The 12,000-nt window shown below is 46.8% G+C and overlaps 1 protein-coding gene across 1 annotated transcript; it reads left to right on the top strand.

The window, feature by feature from the left end:
• The first annotated feature begins 4,696 nt into the window (after nt 1–4,696).
• On the top strand, nt 4,697–8,088 carry LOC123144921 (uncharacterized). The gene is made up of 7 exons (XM_044564190.1): nt 4,697–4,926; nt 5,036–5,198; nt 5,480–5,783; nt 6,103–6,297; nt 6,448–6,591; nt 6,687–6,865; nt 7,783–8,088. Exons 1-7 carry the CDS (start codon nt 4,881–4,883, stop codon nt 7,886–7,888), a joined length of 1,137 nt encoding a protein of 378 aa, XP_044420125.1. The 5' UTR covers nt 4,697–4,880; the 3' UTR covers nt 7,889–8,088.
• The last annotated feature ends 3,912 nt before the right edge of the window (nt 8,089–12,000 follow it).

The raw sequence follows: 12,000 nt of genomic DNA, 5'->3' as shown, positions 1-12,000 counted from the left end.
ACGGCATTTCCTATTTAGCGCTGCAGGCGCTGGTTATAGCTGTTTCCGCAAACCGGCGCCTGCAGCCGCGTTAACTGGGCTGGCCCATCCTTTTCTTTTCCTTCCTGTCACGAGGGCAAAGACAATACGACGGATGGCATAGCTGGGCAGGTGCGTGCGACCGCACGACATTTCCTATTTAGCGCTGTAGGCACTGATTATAGCTGTTTCCGCAAACCGGCGCCTGCAACCGCGTTAACTGGGCCTGGCCCATCCTTTTCTTTTCCTTCCTGTCGCGAGGGCAAAAAAGGCGAGCTTTGGTTGGGATTCGATCCCACAACCTCACGGTCGTTCATCTCATGCACTAACCACCGCACTAACTCGTATTAGTTGCCCAAACTACTGCTTCTTCACCTTTTCTTCTTACAACAATTCTTTTTTCCTATTTCTTTTTCCTTTTTATTCGAAACGGTTTTGTTATGTTTTTTGTTCTTTTTCTTTTTCTTTTTCTTCTTTTCGGAACGGTTTTATATTTCTTTTGCTAATTTGAAAGAACTATTTTTCAAAATCGATGAACTCTTTTTCAAGACTGATGAACATTTTTCTAAATCGATGAACTTTTTTTCTAAATTGATGAACTCTTTTTCAAAATCGATGAACTCTTTTTCAAGATCGATGAACTTTTTCTAAATCGATGAACTTTTTTTCTAAATTGATGAACTCTTTTTCAAAACCGATGAACTCTTTTCACAATCCATGAACTTTTTTTGGAAAATGGATGAACTGTTTTTCAAAATCGATGAACTTAAAAAAAAATGGATGAACTCTTTTTTAAAATCGATGAACTGTTTTTCAAAATTGATGAACTTTTTTTAAATTAGTGAACTTATTTCAAAATTGATGAACTCTTTCCCAATTTGATGAACTTTTTTCAATTTTTGTGAACTTTTTTTCCAAATTTGATGATTTAAAAAATGGATGAAGGTTTCCAAATCTGTGAACTTTTTTGGGCATGTTGGGCCCTCCTAGTTGATACTAACGAAAGAAACAGCAGCGAACGAAAAAGAAGCACGCGAACCCGTAGTGGGCCGGCCCAACATGCACGCGAACGGAAACAGCAGCGAACTTTTTTCAATTTTTGTGAACTTTTTTCCAAATTTGATGATTTAAAAAATGGATGAAGGTTTCCCAATCTGTGAACGAAAAATTGATGAACTCTTTCCCAACATGCACGCGAACGAATCCTATTGGACGCCCGTGCGCTGCTACTCTGCGTCAGGAAAAATTCTTTGCATCAGGAAAAGCTACTGAACCAAACCACTTACTAAAATCATTAGGAATTTTATCCCCATGCCGATGGGAAGCCTGTAGGTAGGGAAATGTAGACTTGTATATATCAACCGTGCAAGAATCAGTGTACAACATTGTCGTCGTCTCAATCGTGAACCGGACGGTGGAGGCAGATAGGAGAAGAAGAGTACGTACGCGAGATAAAATACACAAGAGTTTTGCTTTTGTTTTGGCAGTAAAGGGTATGCGGGGAGAGGAAAAATATTGTTACCGTTGGATGAATATTTGGTGAAGGGGAGCACGGATGGGAGCACCGAACGGGAGCAGGCAAGCCCCGTCCGTCGAGGAAACGCTCACAGCTGTTTCCGTTCGCGTGCATGTTGGGCCGGCCCACTACGGGTTCGCGTGCTTCTTTTTCGTTCGCTGCTGTTTCTTTCGTTAGTATTTTTTCTTTCACGTTTGGTTTTCTTTGTTGTTTTTTTCTTCTGGTTTTGTTCCGGTTTTCTTCTTCTAGTTTTGTTTATGTTTCTTCTGGTTTGGTTTTCTCTTGTTTCTCTTCTGGTTTTTGGTTTTTGTCATGTTTTCCTCTTTTGGTTTTGGTTTTTTTTCTTTCGGTTTTGTTTTTTCAACGAATATACAAATGCCCAATATGTTTCTTAATTTTGTTCACTGTATATATTACATAATGTTCATTGTGTATTCGTAAATTGTTCAACGTTCTTTTACAAATGTTCAGTGCGTATCCGAAAATTGTTCAGTGTGTATATTCATATTTTCAAAAAAGTTCATCGTATATTCAAAAAAGTTCATCGTGTATTATTTAAGATGTTCAAATTATTTTAAGAAAATGTTCAACGGATATAGAAAATACTTTATGTGTACTTTAAAAAAAGAATTAAACAGAGTATGTACTTAAATGTTCGAGCCTTTGATTGTCCACGATAGGTCGCAGCTTCTATTGGTTAGTAACGCTAGCTGAATGAATGGAGGTCGTGGGTTCGAGCTTCTGTTCACGCTTGAATTATTTTTTATTCGTCTGGAGCTTCGTTTCCTCCTAATGGGCTGGCCCATGCGCTCTTCCTTTCTGCGCGAAAGCTCGACCATTGGACGCACGCGCGCGTCCAATAGGAGCTCTCAACTAGGAGCTCCCCGACCGCACCTCCCTGCCCCTGCGAATTTCCGAAAAAAAAGTTAGCAGATAGTTGACATATTTGCTTCATTTCCTCCTAATGGGCTGGCCCATGCGCTCTTCCTTTCTGCGCGAAAGCTGGACCATTGGACGCACGCGGGCGTCCAATAGGAGCTCTCAACTAGGAGCTGCCCGACCGCACCTCCCTGCCCCTGCGAATTTCCGAAAAAAAGTTAGCAGATAGTTGACATATTTGCTCCCGCAAGAAAAAAGTTGACATATTTTGCAGTAAAAAATGTGCATGCACAACCAGCCCACAGTGTGTGACTGATTTATATGGGCCGGGCTTGATCGCTTGTGGCGAGGACACCAAGTATTCTCATCCGGCCCGGAGCACACCAACTGGCGGGCCCTGCCTCTAACCCCAGCCGTCGCTCGCCGTCGTCCTCGTCCTCGCCTTCCCCATCAAGCTAAAACCTCCCTCTTTTAGTGCGGCTCGCGTCGCTCTCCAGGAGGGGGCGACTCAGGCGAAACCTTGCGCGCCGCCCCCCCTCCACTTAGCCCCCGCCCCCCTCGCCGCCGTCGGGCGTCACCGCCGGGCAAAGCCCGTGCGGCAGCCGGCGGCGGCGGGCCTCTCCTTGCTCTGCCGTGCGCGCTGGACGGCCCTGGACGGCTCGGCGTGCTTCGCGGGGCCGCGCGCCGGGGCGGATCTGGCCTCCTGGCCTCTTCTGCTGCGCGGTGGCGCTGGGCGCTGGGGCGGGCGGCCCCAGACTGCGACAACGTCGTCCTCCCCTCCTCCTCGCAGTGGAGTCGTGGCGGCATGCCGGTTGGCGGTGGATGCGGGCTTCGTGCCCGGATCCGGCGGGGCGCAGGCCGTCGGCGGGATGCGGCGGCGCTGACCGTCCTGGGCCGCGCGGGCGGCAGGGCGGACGCGCGTGGTGGTGGGCCGGCGGCTCGGGGCGGCCGTGGGTGGATCTGGAGCTGCAGCTTCCGGCCTCCCTGGCTTGGCGGAGCTGTTTGGCAGAGCCGGCCCTCTGGGAAGGTGTTGTGGTGTGTCCCGGCCGGCGTGGTGCCGGTTTGGGCTGCTGGGCACCCCGGGTTGTGGCCTATGCATGGTGCGGGTGGTCCTGCCGGGGGCTGTGTTCGCGGCGCTACTTCCTCCCAGACCCGGCTTGTGGAGCGTGGTGGGCTGCAATGGTTTCTGCAGCCGGTGGTGGTTGGCGGCGGCGTGCTGCTTTGCGTGCTTGGTCATGTAGCTTGGGCGAGGACGGTCGGCATGTTGCCGGAGACGGTTTGCTGGGCAGGGCTGTGGTGAGGATGGACTTGGTGAGCTCCGGGCGAAAGCCTAGCTCGACCTCGGTCGTTGCCGGCGTCGACGGCGTCCTAGGACGTCGTTCCCTCCTTGGAGGCGTCGTCGTGGAGCCCCTTCACCACCATTGTCGCCTCGGTCTCGGGCTCTTCGGGTGAAAACCCAAGTTTCGACCTTGGTCGGAGCGGGCGTCGGCGGCGTACTTGTCGATTCCCTCTTGGGGGCGACGCCTTGGAGGTCTGGTCCTTCGTCAGGTCGCGGTGGCTCGGGTGGCTTTGCGGGTTCATCGTCCGCCAGGCGTGTGCGCGGCCTCGGGGCCGGTGAGGAAGTCGGAGCGGCGGCTCCGGAGAACAAGGTTGTGGAGTGTCGGATCTGGTCGCGTGGGCGGCAGCGTCGTCGGCTCAGGTGGAGCGCGGCCTCGGGGCCGGCGGGGAAGTCGGAGCGACGGCTCCGGGGAGCACCTCTGTGCTGTGGAGTGTCGGTTCTGGTCGCGTGGACGGCAGAGTCGTCGACTCGTGTGGAGTGCGGCCTCGGGGCCGACGTGTGTGAGTTTAAGTGGTTTGTAAGCCGGAGTGGTGGCTCCGGGTCGTGTGGTGGGGTGGCAACTCTGGTCGTGTGGGCGACAGGGAAGTCGGTTCGTTAGGTACGCAGCCCCGGGGCTGGTGTGTGTCGATGTATCGGTTTTCGGCTAGTTTTCCTTATAAACTGGTCAATTCTCTTCTTCTTAATGCAAAGGCAGAGCTCCTGCTGTTTCCTCAAAAAAAAAAAACCTCCCTCTTTTCGTCGAATCCAGCCACCATGAAACCCTAAGACCACCGTCCTCCCTGCCCCTGCGAATTTCCGGAAAAAAAGTTAGCAGATAGTTGACATATTTGCTCCCGCAAGAAAAAAGTTGACATATTTTGCAGTAGAAAATGTGCATGCACAACCAGCCCGCAGTGTCTGACTGATTTATATGGGCCGGGCTTCAGCGCTTGTGGCGAGGACACCAAGTATTCTCATCCGGCCCGGAGCACACCAACTGGCGGGCCCTGCCTCTAACCCCAGCCGTCGCTCGCCGTCGTCCTCGTCCTCGCCTTCCCCATCAAGCTAAAACCTCCCTCTTTTCGTCGAATCCAGCCACCATGAAACCCTAAGACCACCGTCCTCCCGAATCCTCCATTGCCCTCCCCGATGCAGGCGTTCGCGCGCCTCTCCTCCCCCGCCGCCTCCAGAAAGGGTAAGCAATCGAGCCCAAATGGGGTGTATACTTGGTGAATGCACCCGTCTGGCGGCGCGTAACTGTGCTCGAGCTGATGTTTTGTTCCGATTATTTCTTCTCTCTTCAGTGATTTCGGGCGTCTCTGGAGCGGTCGCAAGGCCGTGCTACCGGACATGGCGGTGGAAGGCGCATGCGGCGCCGCTGTCGGCTCCGGGCCCACCCAAGGGCAAGAAGAGGGAATACATATCCAAGAATGAAAGGAAGGCTAGGATGAAGGAGTTTATTGAGGGGTAGGTGGCCTTAGCTTTGTAGCATTTGTGATTACGATTCATTGGTTTCAGTTCGGAGATTTTAGTGATTTTGCGTCAAAGGATTGCCATTTTTGTGCTGTTCCCCAGATTGGATTGTGAGAAATAGAAACCAATAGGATAAACGTAGTGGAACTCATGTGTAATCTGTATGAAAAGTCTGATCAAAGGCGGCAATTGCACGTGCACTGATACTGAATGGCTTTTGCCCTGATTCAGTGATGCTCATGAGTCTTGCATTGTGTGCGTCTGTTTAATTGCAGTTATCAGGCATCAAATGACGGTAGATTTCCGACTATGCAAATGATTCGTCAAAGTGTTGGAGGGGGTCACTACACAATTAGGGATGTACTCTCGGAAGTGAAGTATAACCAGATAAAGTTTCCGTTTGATAAGTCTAAGGCAGCCCAGCTTCAGGAGACAGCTGAAGGTGCTGAGCAGTCAAGGCCAGAGGAGGAGAGTGGAAACAGTTCATTTAACTCTCAGAGCTTTAACGGAAATCAGGATGAAGATGACACGCTCCTATCCCAGAAAGATTCTCCTGCTGGCAATACAATCATGGAAAACGTACACTCTCCTTCTTTCACCTTTATTTTCAAACTATTCCTTGAGTGCTCTACTTCATTTTAATGTTTAAATGGGGTAACTGGTAACATGATTCCAACACAGTGTCTTGTGTGTCTTTATTTCATATGCCCATATGTCCTGCAGACTGAACAGTGGAGATCTCTAGAATCACAAGAGTCTTTTCATATCAATTGAGAACTGGAGTTACCATGCAAAATTTGCGCACTGCAGATGACTGCAAATATTCTCCCAATATTGTTTTTTTGTATGCAGATAAGATTTTGTAACCATTTTCCTCAAAACTATTATGCATATGCAGACTGAAGCTTCCATATCTTTGGACGCAAAGGAGGTGAAGTTACCGCTATATAACTCCGAGGCAGCCCAGCTCCATGAGACAGGTGAATGTGCTGAGCAATCAAGGCTCGGGGAAAGCGGGAGCAGTGCATTGAACCCAGATGACACACTCCTCTCCCAGAAAGACTCTGCTATGGGCACTACAATCATAGAAAACGTACACTCCTAGTTTCACCTTTATTTTTAAACTACTACTCTGGTGTTTTTACTTCAGTTTAACATTTCAATGGGGCAAGCTGGAAACATGATTCCAACAGTATCTTGGGTTTCTATATGTCATATGCCTAATACTATGTTGTCCCTGCAGAATCAACCATTGGGATCTCTAGAGTCACAAGACTCCTCTCATTACAGTGGAGAAACTGAGGTTGCCAAGCAAGATTCATGTACTGCAGCAGCAGATGCAAATGACCTGACTGTATCGAAACAAGCAGAAATTGATGGCATGAAGGTTCTAATGCTATGCACTCAAAATATTCTGCCAAAATTGTTATTTTGTATGTCGGCCAGATTTGCCATTTCCTCAAAATTATCATGCCTATGCAGACTGAAGCACCCATATCTTTGGAACTGGAGACTAAGTCAGACAACGGGAATCGTCAAGGGGAAACTGAAGTTAACAAGGTGCATTCGAACAATGTGAAAAAATTCCAGGATCCAACTGAACCAACTGTATCTGATCAAACTGAACATGACATAGTGATCAAAGGAAATGTACTTCACAGGTATTATTTGTTACATGCTAAATGGCTAAGTGCTTATAGTGATAATACTTAGTAAATTAAATGCATGGGCAAGTCATGTCCTTACATTATTATGATATAACTAAATATGCTTGCATCGGTATGATGAACCGTGAGGACTGATTGCGTCATTTAGCCTTGGTGATAGCCAGTTCCCAGCAAATTGTCGGATTTCCATCAATTTGTACCAATGCCTTTGTTCAATCCTGTCATTGAGAAAATGCTTCATGCTATCAAGCACTGAGAATTCATTCCTGATAATCTTACTTAGAAGCCTCAATTGATTTCTGACTTGCGATTCAAATGGGTGGTTCGTTGGTCTCAGGGTACGTGTCATCATAATACTGGGAGGGAACAACCAAAACAGTGCCACTGGCACTCTGGGAACTTGGTTTGGACATGTTTAAGATCCCTAGTTGTGGTTCAGAATGCAAGGAAATTATTACTTCAATTCTTTTACGTTGAATTCCTGCTGAAGCTAACAAATTCCTAGTTCTGACTACCTGCTGACCAGGGTTAGTTTATAGTTTGACCAAGTCATTTGATTCAAAAGCTCAGACCCCATAACATACCACCATTTGCAGTAGGTTTGTATAAATGTATCCATAAATCGTTTCCTTTTGTGAATTGCTTGTCTATAGGGATGTTCATGTCAGTTTAGTGCTGTTCCAACAAAACCAGCAAGTGGTGGATTAACACTAAACATGACACCCTCATTTGTACTGTTTTCATGTTGCTAGTAAGGAAACTCACGGTTTGACATCGTTTGGAGAGATGGAGTTTGTACACCCTATTGATTACAATTTGCCTTAAGCAACATGCTGGGCATTTCAGCTGTTTTTTGTAAGTGTTAATGCTGGACGTCCTGATCATATTTTGTCTCTCTTTATGTTGCGCAGAGAAGAGAACCCCGAGGTCGAGGAGCAGGGATCAAGCAAGACAAGTCTTTTAGGGAGCCTGAAATCGCTTGCTTCTGGGATCAGAAACTTCTGGAGAAATCTGTAAATTTGTCTCATTTTGGCTTGGAGCTAACACACATGAAGTCCCCTTATTTATCATTTTGTGAGCCTGGAGCAGCTTGTGAAGCTTTGTCAAGGCTACAGAGTTAATGATCCAAGTGCCCCTTGTTTAGTGTTTTTTGCGAGGCTGAAGAAAGCTGTAAAGTTTTATTTTTTGCACTACTGAACACTGGTCTGACTCCTGCAGTGTCACGTCACTTATTAGCTACTCCCTCCGTCCCATAATATAAGAACGTTTTTGACACTACTGTAGTGTTAAAAACGTTCTTATATTTTGGGACAGAGGGAGTAGATAAGAGCACATTCCGGTGCATCTAAGGTTCACAGGCTGGTCTGTCATGATGCTATGCTGTGAAGCTTATTGACGACAGGGCGGTCCTCTTTGCTTTGCTTGTTGTCAAAATGTACTGGTAGAAGATAGTATGATCGGTAACTTGGGACATAATTTTAGCAGAGGAACATTGCCGTTGAAAGCAAGAAGGAAACCGTGAGTTCCTATCCTCACTTTTGTAGACTGGCGAAGAACTGCCGGATCATCTCAGGATCCCAGTCACATTGTTTCTCCATCATCAAACTCTTAAGACCAATGGAATGACAACTCGTACGAACTGTCCTGTCCACTTCATCGTTGAATTTTCTCCGGTTGATCCAGTGTTGCGTAGCGAAATCCTTGTTGCAGTACAGTCTTTCGTACAGGTCCTGCTGCTCGATGTTCCAAAAGCGTCTATCATTACAACTCCAGGACTTCAGATATAATCTCTCTGTAAAAAAAATATAAGACCGTTTAGATCACTTAGGGAGTACATTATTTACAATGAGTTATGTATGGTCCTGGCTAGCAGATCCGACGATCACCATGGTTGGGTTTTCTACGTCTGGGACTCCTGTGATTCTGTAGGCGATCTAGGTCTCGTACCGCCGCCGCGGGCCTTGACGCCGTGACGAGGTGTTCCATCTTCAGATCTCCGTCCCCTAGCAGAAGGACGCTAGGGTTTTTTGTCCTCCGGTGGCTCTGCCAGCCGTGAGTTTCTTCGTCGTCCACCGACGTTTAAAGTTGGTGTTTGCTGTCCTCCGGCGGCTTCGCCGGCCGAGAGTTTCTTTCTTTTGCCGTGTCACCATTGGTATGAGTGTGGCTGACCGGGCGCAATGAGGATCTTGAGTTGGAATTGCCGTGGCTTGCAACAGGCTGCGGCAATACGTGCGCTTTTGAACGTTCGGAAGCGTAGGAGTCCGGACATTATTTTTCTTATGGAAACACACTTGGACGAGTTCCCGGCAGAATGTTTGCATCGGCGGACCAAGATGGATCACAAGTATGTAGTGGGGAGCAATGGCCGCAGTGGGGGTTTGCTTTTGCTTTGGAAAAAAGAGTTAGCTGTATCTTTGAGAGACAAAACAGAGAATTTCATAGACGTTTTTGTGGGGAGTGGTTCTGAAAATTTCTGGAGGTTGACAGGGTTCTATGGAGAGCCTAAGTGGAAAGATAAACACTTATCCTGGGATAGATTAAGAGCGCTGAAGTCAGTGGTGGATATGCCGTGGATGGTAATTGGGGATATGAATGAGATCATGTTTTCTTTTGAGAAGGAAGGGGGTAATAATAGACCAAACCACTTCATGCAAAGTTTCAGAGATGTGGTAGCTGAATGTAATCTGTCGGACCATGGTTTCATCGGGGATAAATTCACATGGCACCGAGCTCTTATAGAGAACGTTTAGATCGTGCGCTTGTAAATGAAGGATGGAATGAAATGTTTCCAGGATCAGTCCTGGAGCATCTTGACTATTATAAGTCGGATCACAGGCCGATCATTATGAATCTGCATGAGGAAATTACTCAAGAAGCGGCGGGCCAAGCAGTGCTTCGTTTCGAGGCACGTTGGCTCAAGGAGGAGAAATTTCGGGATGTGGTCGAACAAGCCTGGCAGTCTACAGAAGGGAATATGGGACTTGCGGAAAAGCTTGCTTTGGTACATAAACAATTGCACGTATGGGATAAAACAGTATTGAAAAAGTCATCAAGGAAAATAAACAATGTACAGAGAGAGTTGGAGCAAGTTGCAAGGGATACTTTGACACACCAGAATGCTCAAAGGCAGAAAGATTTGGCCGAAGAACTTGAGAAACTACTTCAGATTGAAGAGATTCACTGGGCCCAAAGGAGCCGGATCAACTGGCTCATGTTTGGTGACAAAAATACTTCGTATTTCCACAATTTTGCCTCTGCTAGAAGGCTACGGAATAGGATCACCAAACTACGAGATGATCAAGGCGCATGGCTGGAGGGAACTGACTATCTGAATCCATTTATTTCAGATTATTTTGCGGGACTCTTCTCCACAGAGATTGATGAGCCTGACCCGGTGTTCCTTGAGAAGGTAAATCCAAGAGTTACCAGTGAGATGAACGAAGCCTTGCTGAAACCTTATACTGCAGAGGAGGTTAAGAAAGCTCTTTTTTCTATTGGAGACATGAAGGCGCCTGGGACTGATGGATTGCATGCTATATTTTTCAAGAAATGCTGGAATATCCTAGGGGGTGCTCTTACCAGTGAGGTTCTGAATGCAGTCAATAACAAGGTAACCCCGGATGGTTGGAACGACACTGTCATTGTACTCATTCCCAAGGTAGATACCCTGGAGAGAATTTCACAATACAGACCTATAAGTTTGTGTAATGTTCTTTATAAAGTGATCTCCAAAATGATAGCTTTCAGATTAAAAGCATGTCTTGATGATGTTATCTCTCCGGTACAAAGTGCTTTTGTGCCCGGCCGACTCATTACAGATAATATTCTCCTGTCCTATGAATGTCTTCACACAATAAAAAATAAGAAGAAGGGCAATACAGGGTATTGTGCTATAAAACTTGATATGCATAAGGCCTATGATCGAGTAGAATGGAAATTCTTGGAGAAAATGATGGTGAGATTGGGGTTCCACAAAGAGATTGTTGATCTTTTGATGGCATGCGTTACCTCAGTGAAATATAAGGTGCGGTACAATGATCAAGAAACAAAAGGTTTCATCCCTTCTAGGGGGCTCCGGCAAGGGGACCCCCTGTCACCATATTTGTTTCTTCTGTGTGCAGAGGGTTTATCTAGTGCTCTATCTCAAGCAGAGGAGGTTCGTGGCATTGAAGGGGTAAGGGTGTGCAGGAATGCACCATCAGTCTCTCATTTACTATTTGCTGATGATTCCCTAATCCTTATGAAGGCGGATATGAATAATGCAACCTCATTGAGACAAGTACTGTATGACTACTGCGCAAGTTCTGGTCAGATGGTGAGTGAAGGGAAAAGTAGCATATTTTTCAGTCCTAACGTGAATGTAGATGTCAAAGCTGAAATTTGCACAGAGCTTAACATTATGACGGAAGCCCTTTCAGATACATATCTTGGACTCCCCTCCATGATTGGGTTGGATAGAAGTGATAGTTTTACCCACCTGTTGGAAAGGGTGGTTAATCGACTGAAAGGTTGGAAAGAGAAATTGTTGTCCCTGGGGGGTAAGGAAATTTTACTAAAAGCAATCATTCAATCAATTCCAGTCCTTGCTATGGGTGTGTTTAAGATCCCAAAGAAGGTTTGTAAGGAAATCATAGATGCCATGTCAGCTTTCTGGTGGGGAGATACAGAGGAGGAGAAGAAAATGCACTGGCTAGCATGGTGGAAAATGTGCATACCAAAAGTTAGGGGAGGTATGGGATTTAGGGATCTCCATGCGTTTAACTTGGCGATGTTGGCAAAACAAAGCTGGAGGCTGTTAACACATCCTGAAACATTATGTGCCAAAGTTCTGCGGTCTAAATATTTTCCTGATGGGAATCTTCTTAAAGCAGGACCCAAAAAGGGGTCATCTTATACATGGCAAAGCATCTTGGCGGGGCTACAGACTTTCCGAAGAGGTCACATTTGGCGAATTGGTTCCGGTGAGAGAATTAATATATGGGATTATCATTGGATCCCTTCTAGCCACACTAGGATGGTCATAACAAGGAGGGGTAATTCCTTGCTCCGGACAGTCGACGAACTAATGGTTCCAGGAATTGCTAGTTGGGATGAGGCACTTATGAGAAGCATCTTCCTACCTCTGGATG

The sequence above is a fragment of the Triticum aestivum genome, chromosome 6D (genome assembly GCF_018294505.1).
Source record: "Triticum aestivum cultivar Chinese Spring chromosome 6D, IWGSC CS RefSeq v2.1, whole genome shotgun sequence".
Taxonomy (NCBI): Eukaryota; Viridiplantae; Streptophyta; class Magnoliopsida; order Poales; family Poaceae; genus Triticum; species Triticum aestivum.
Note: the sequence above shows the minus strand (reverse complement) of the source record. Positions and strands in the feature narration are given on the sequence as shown.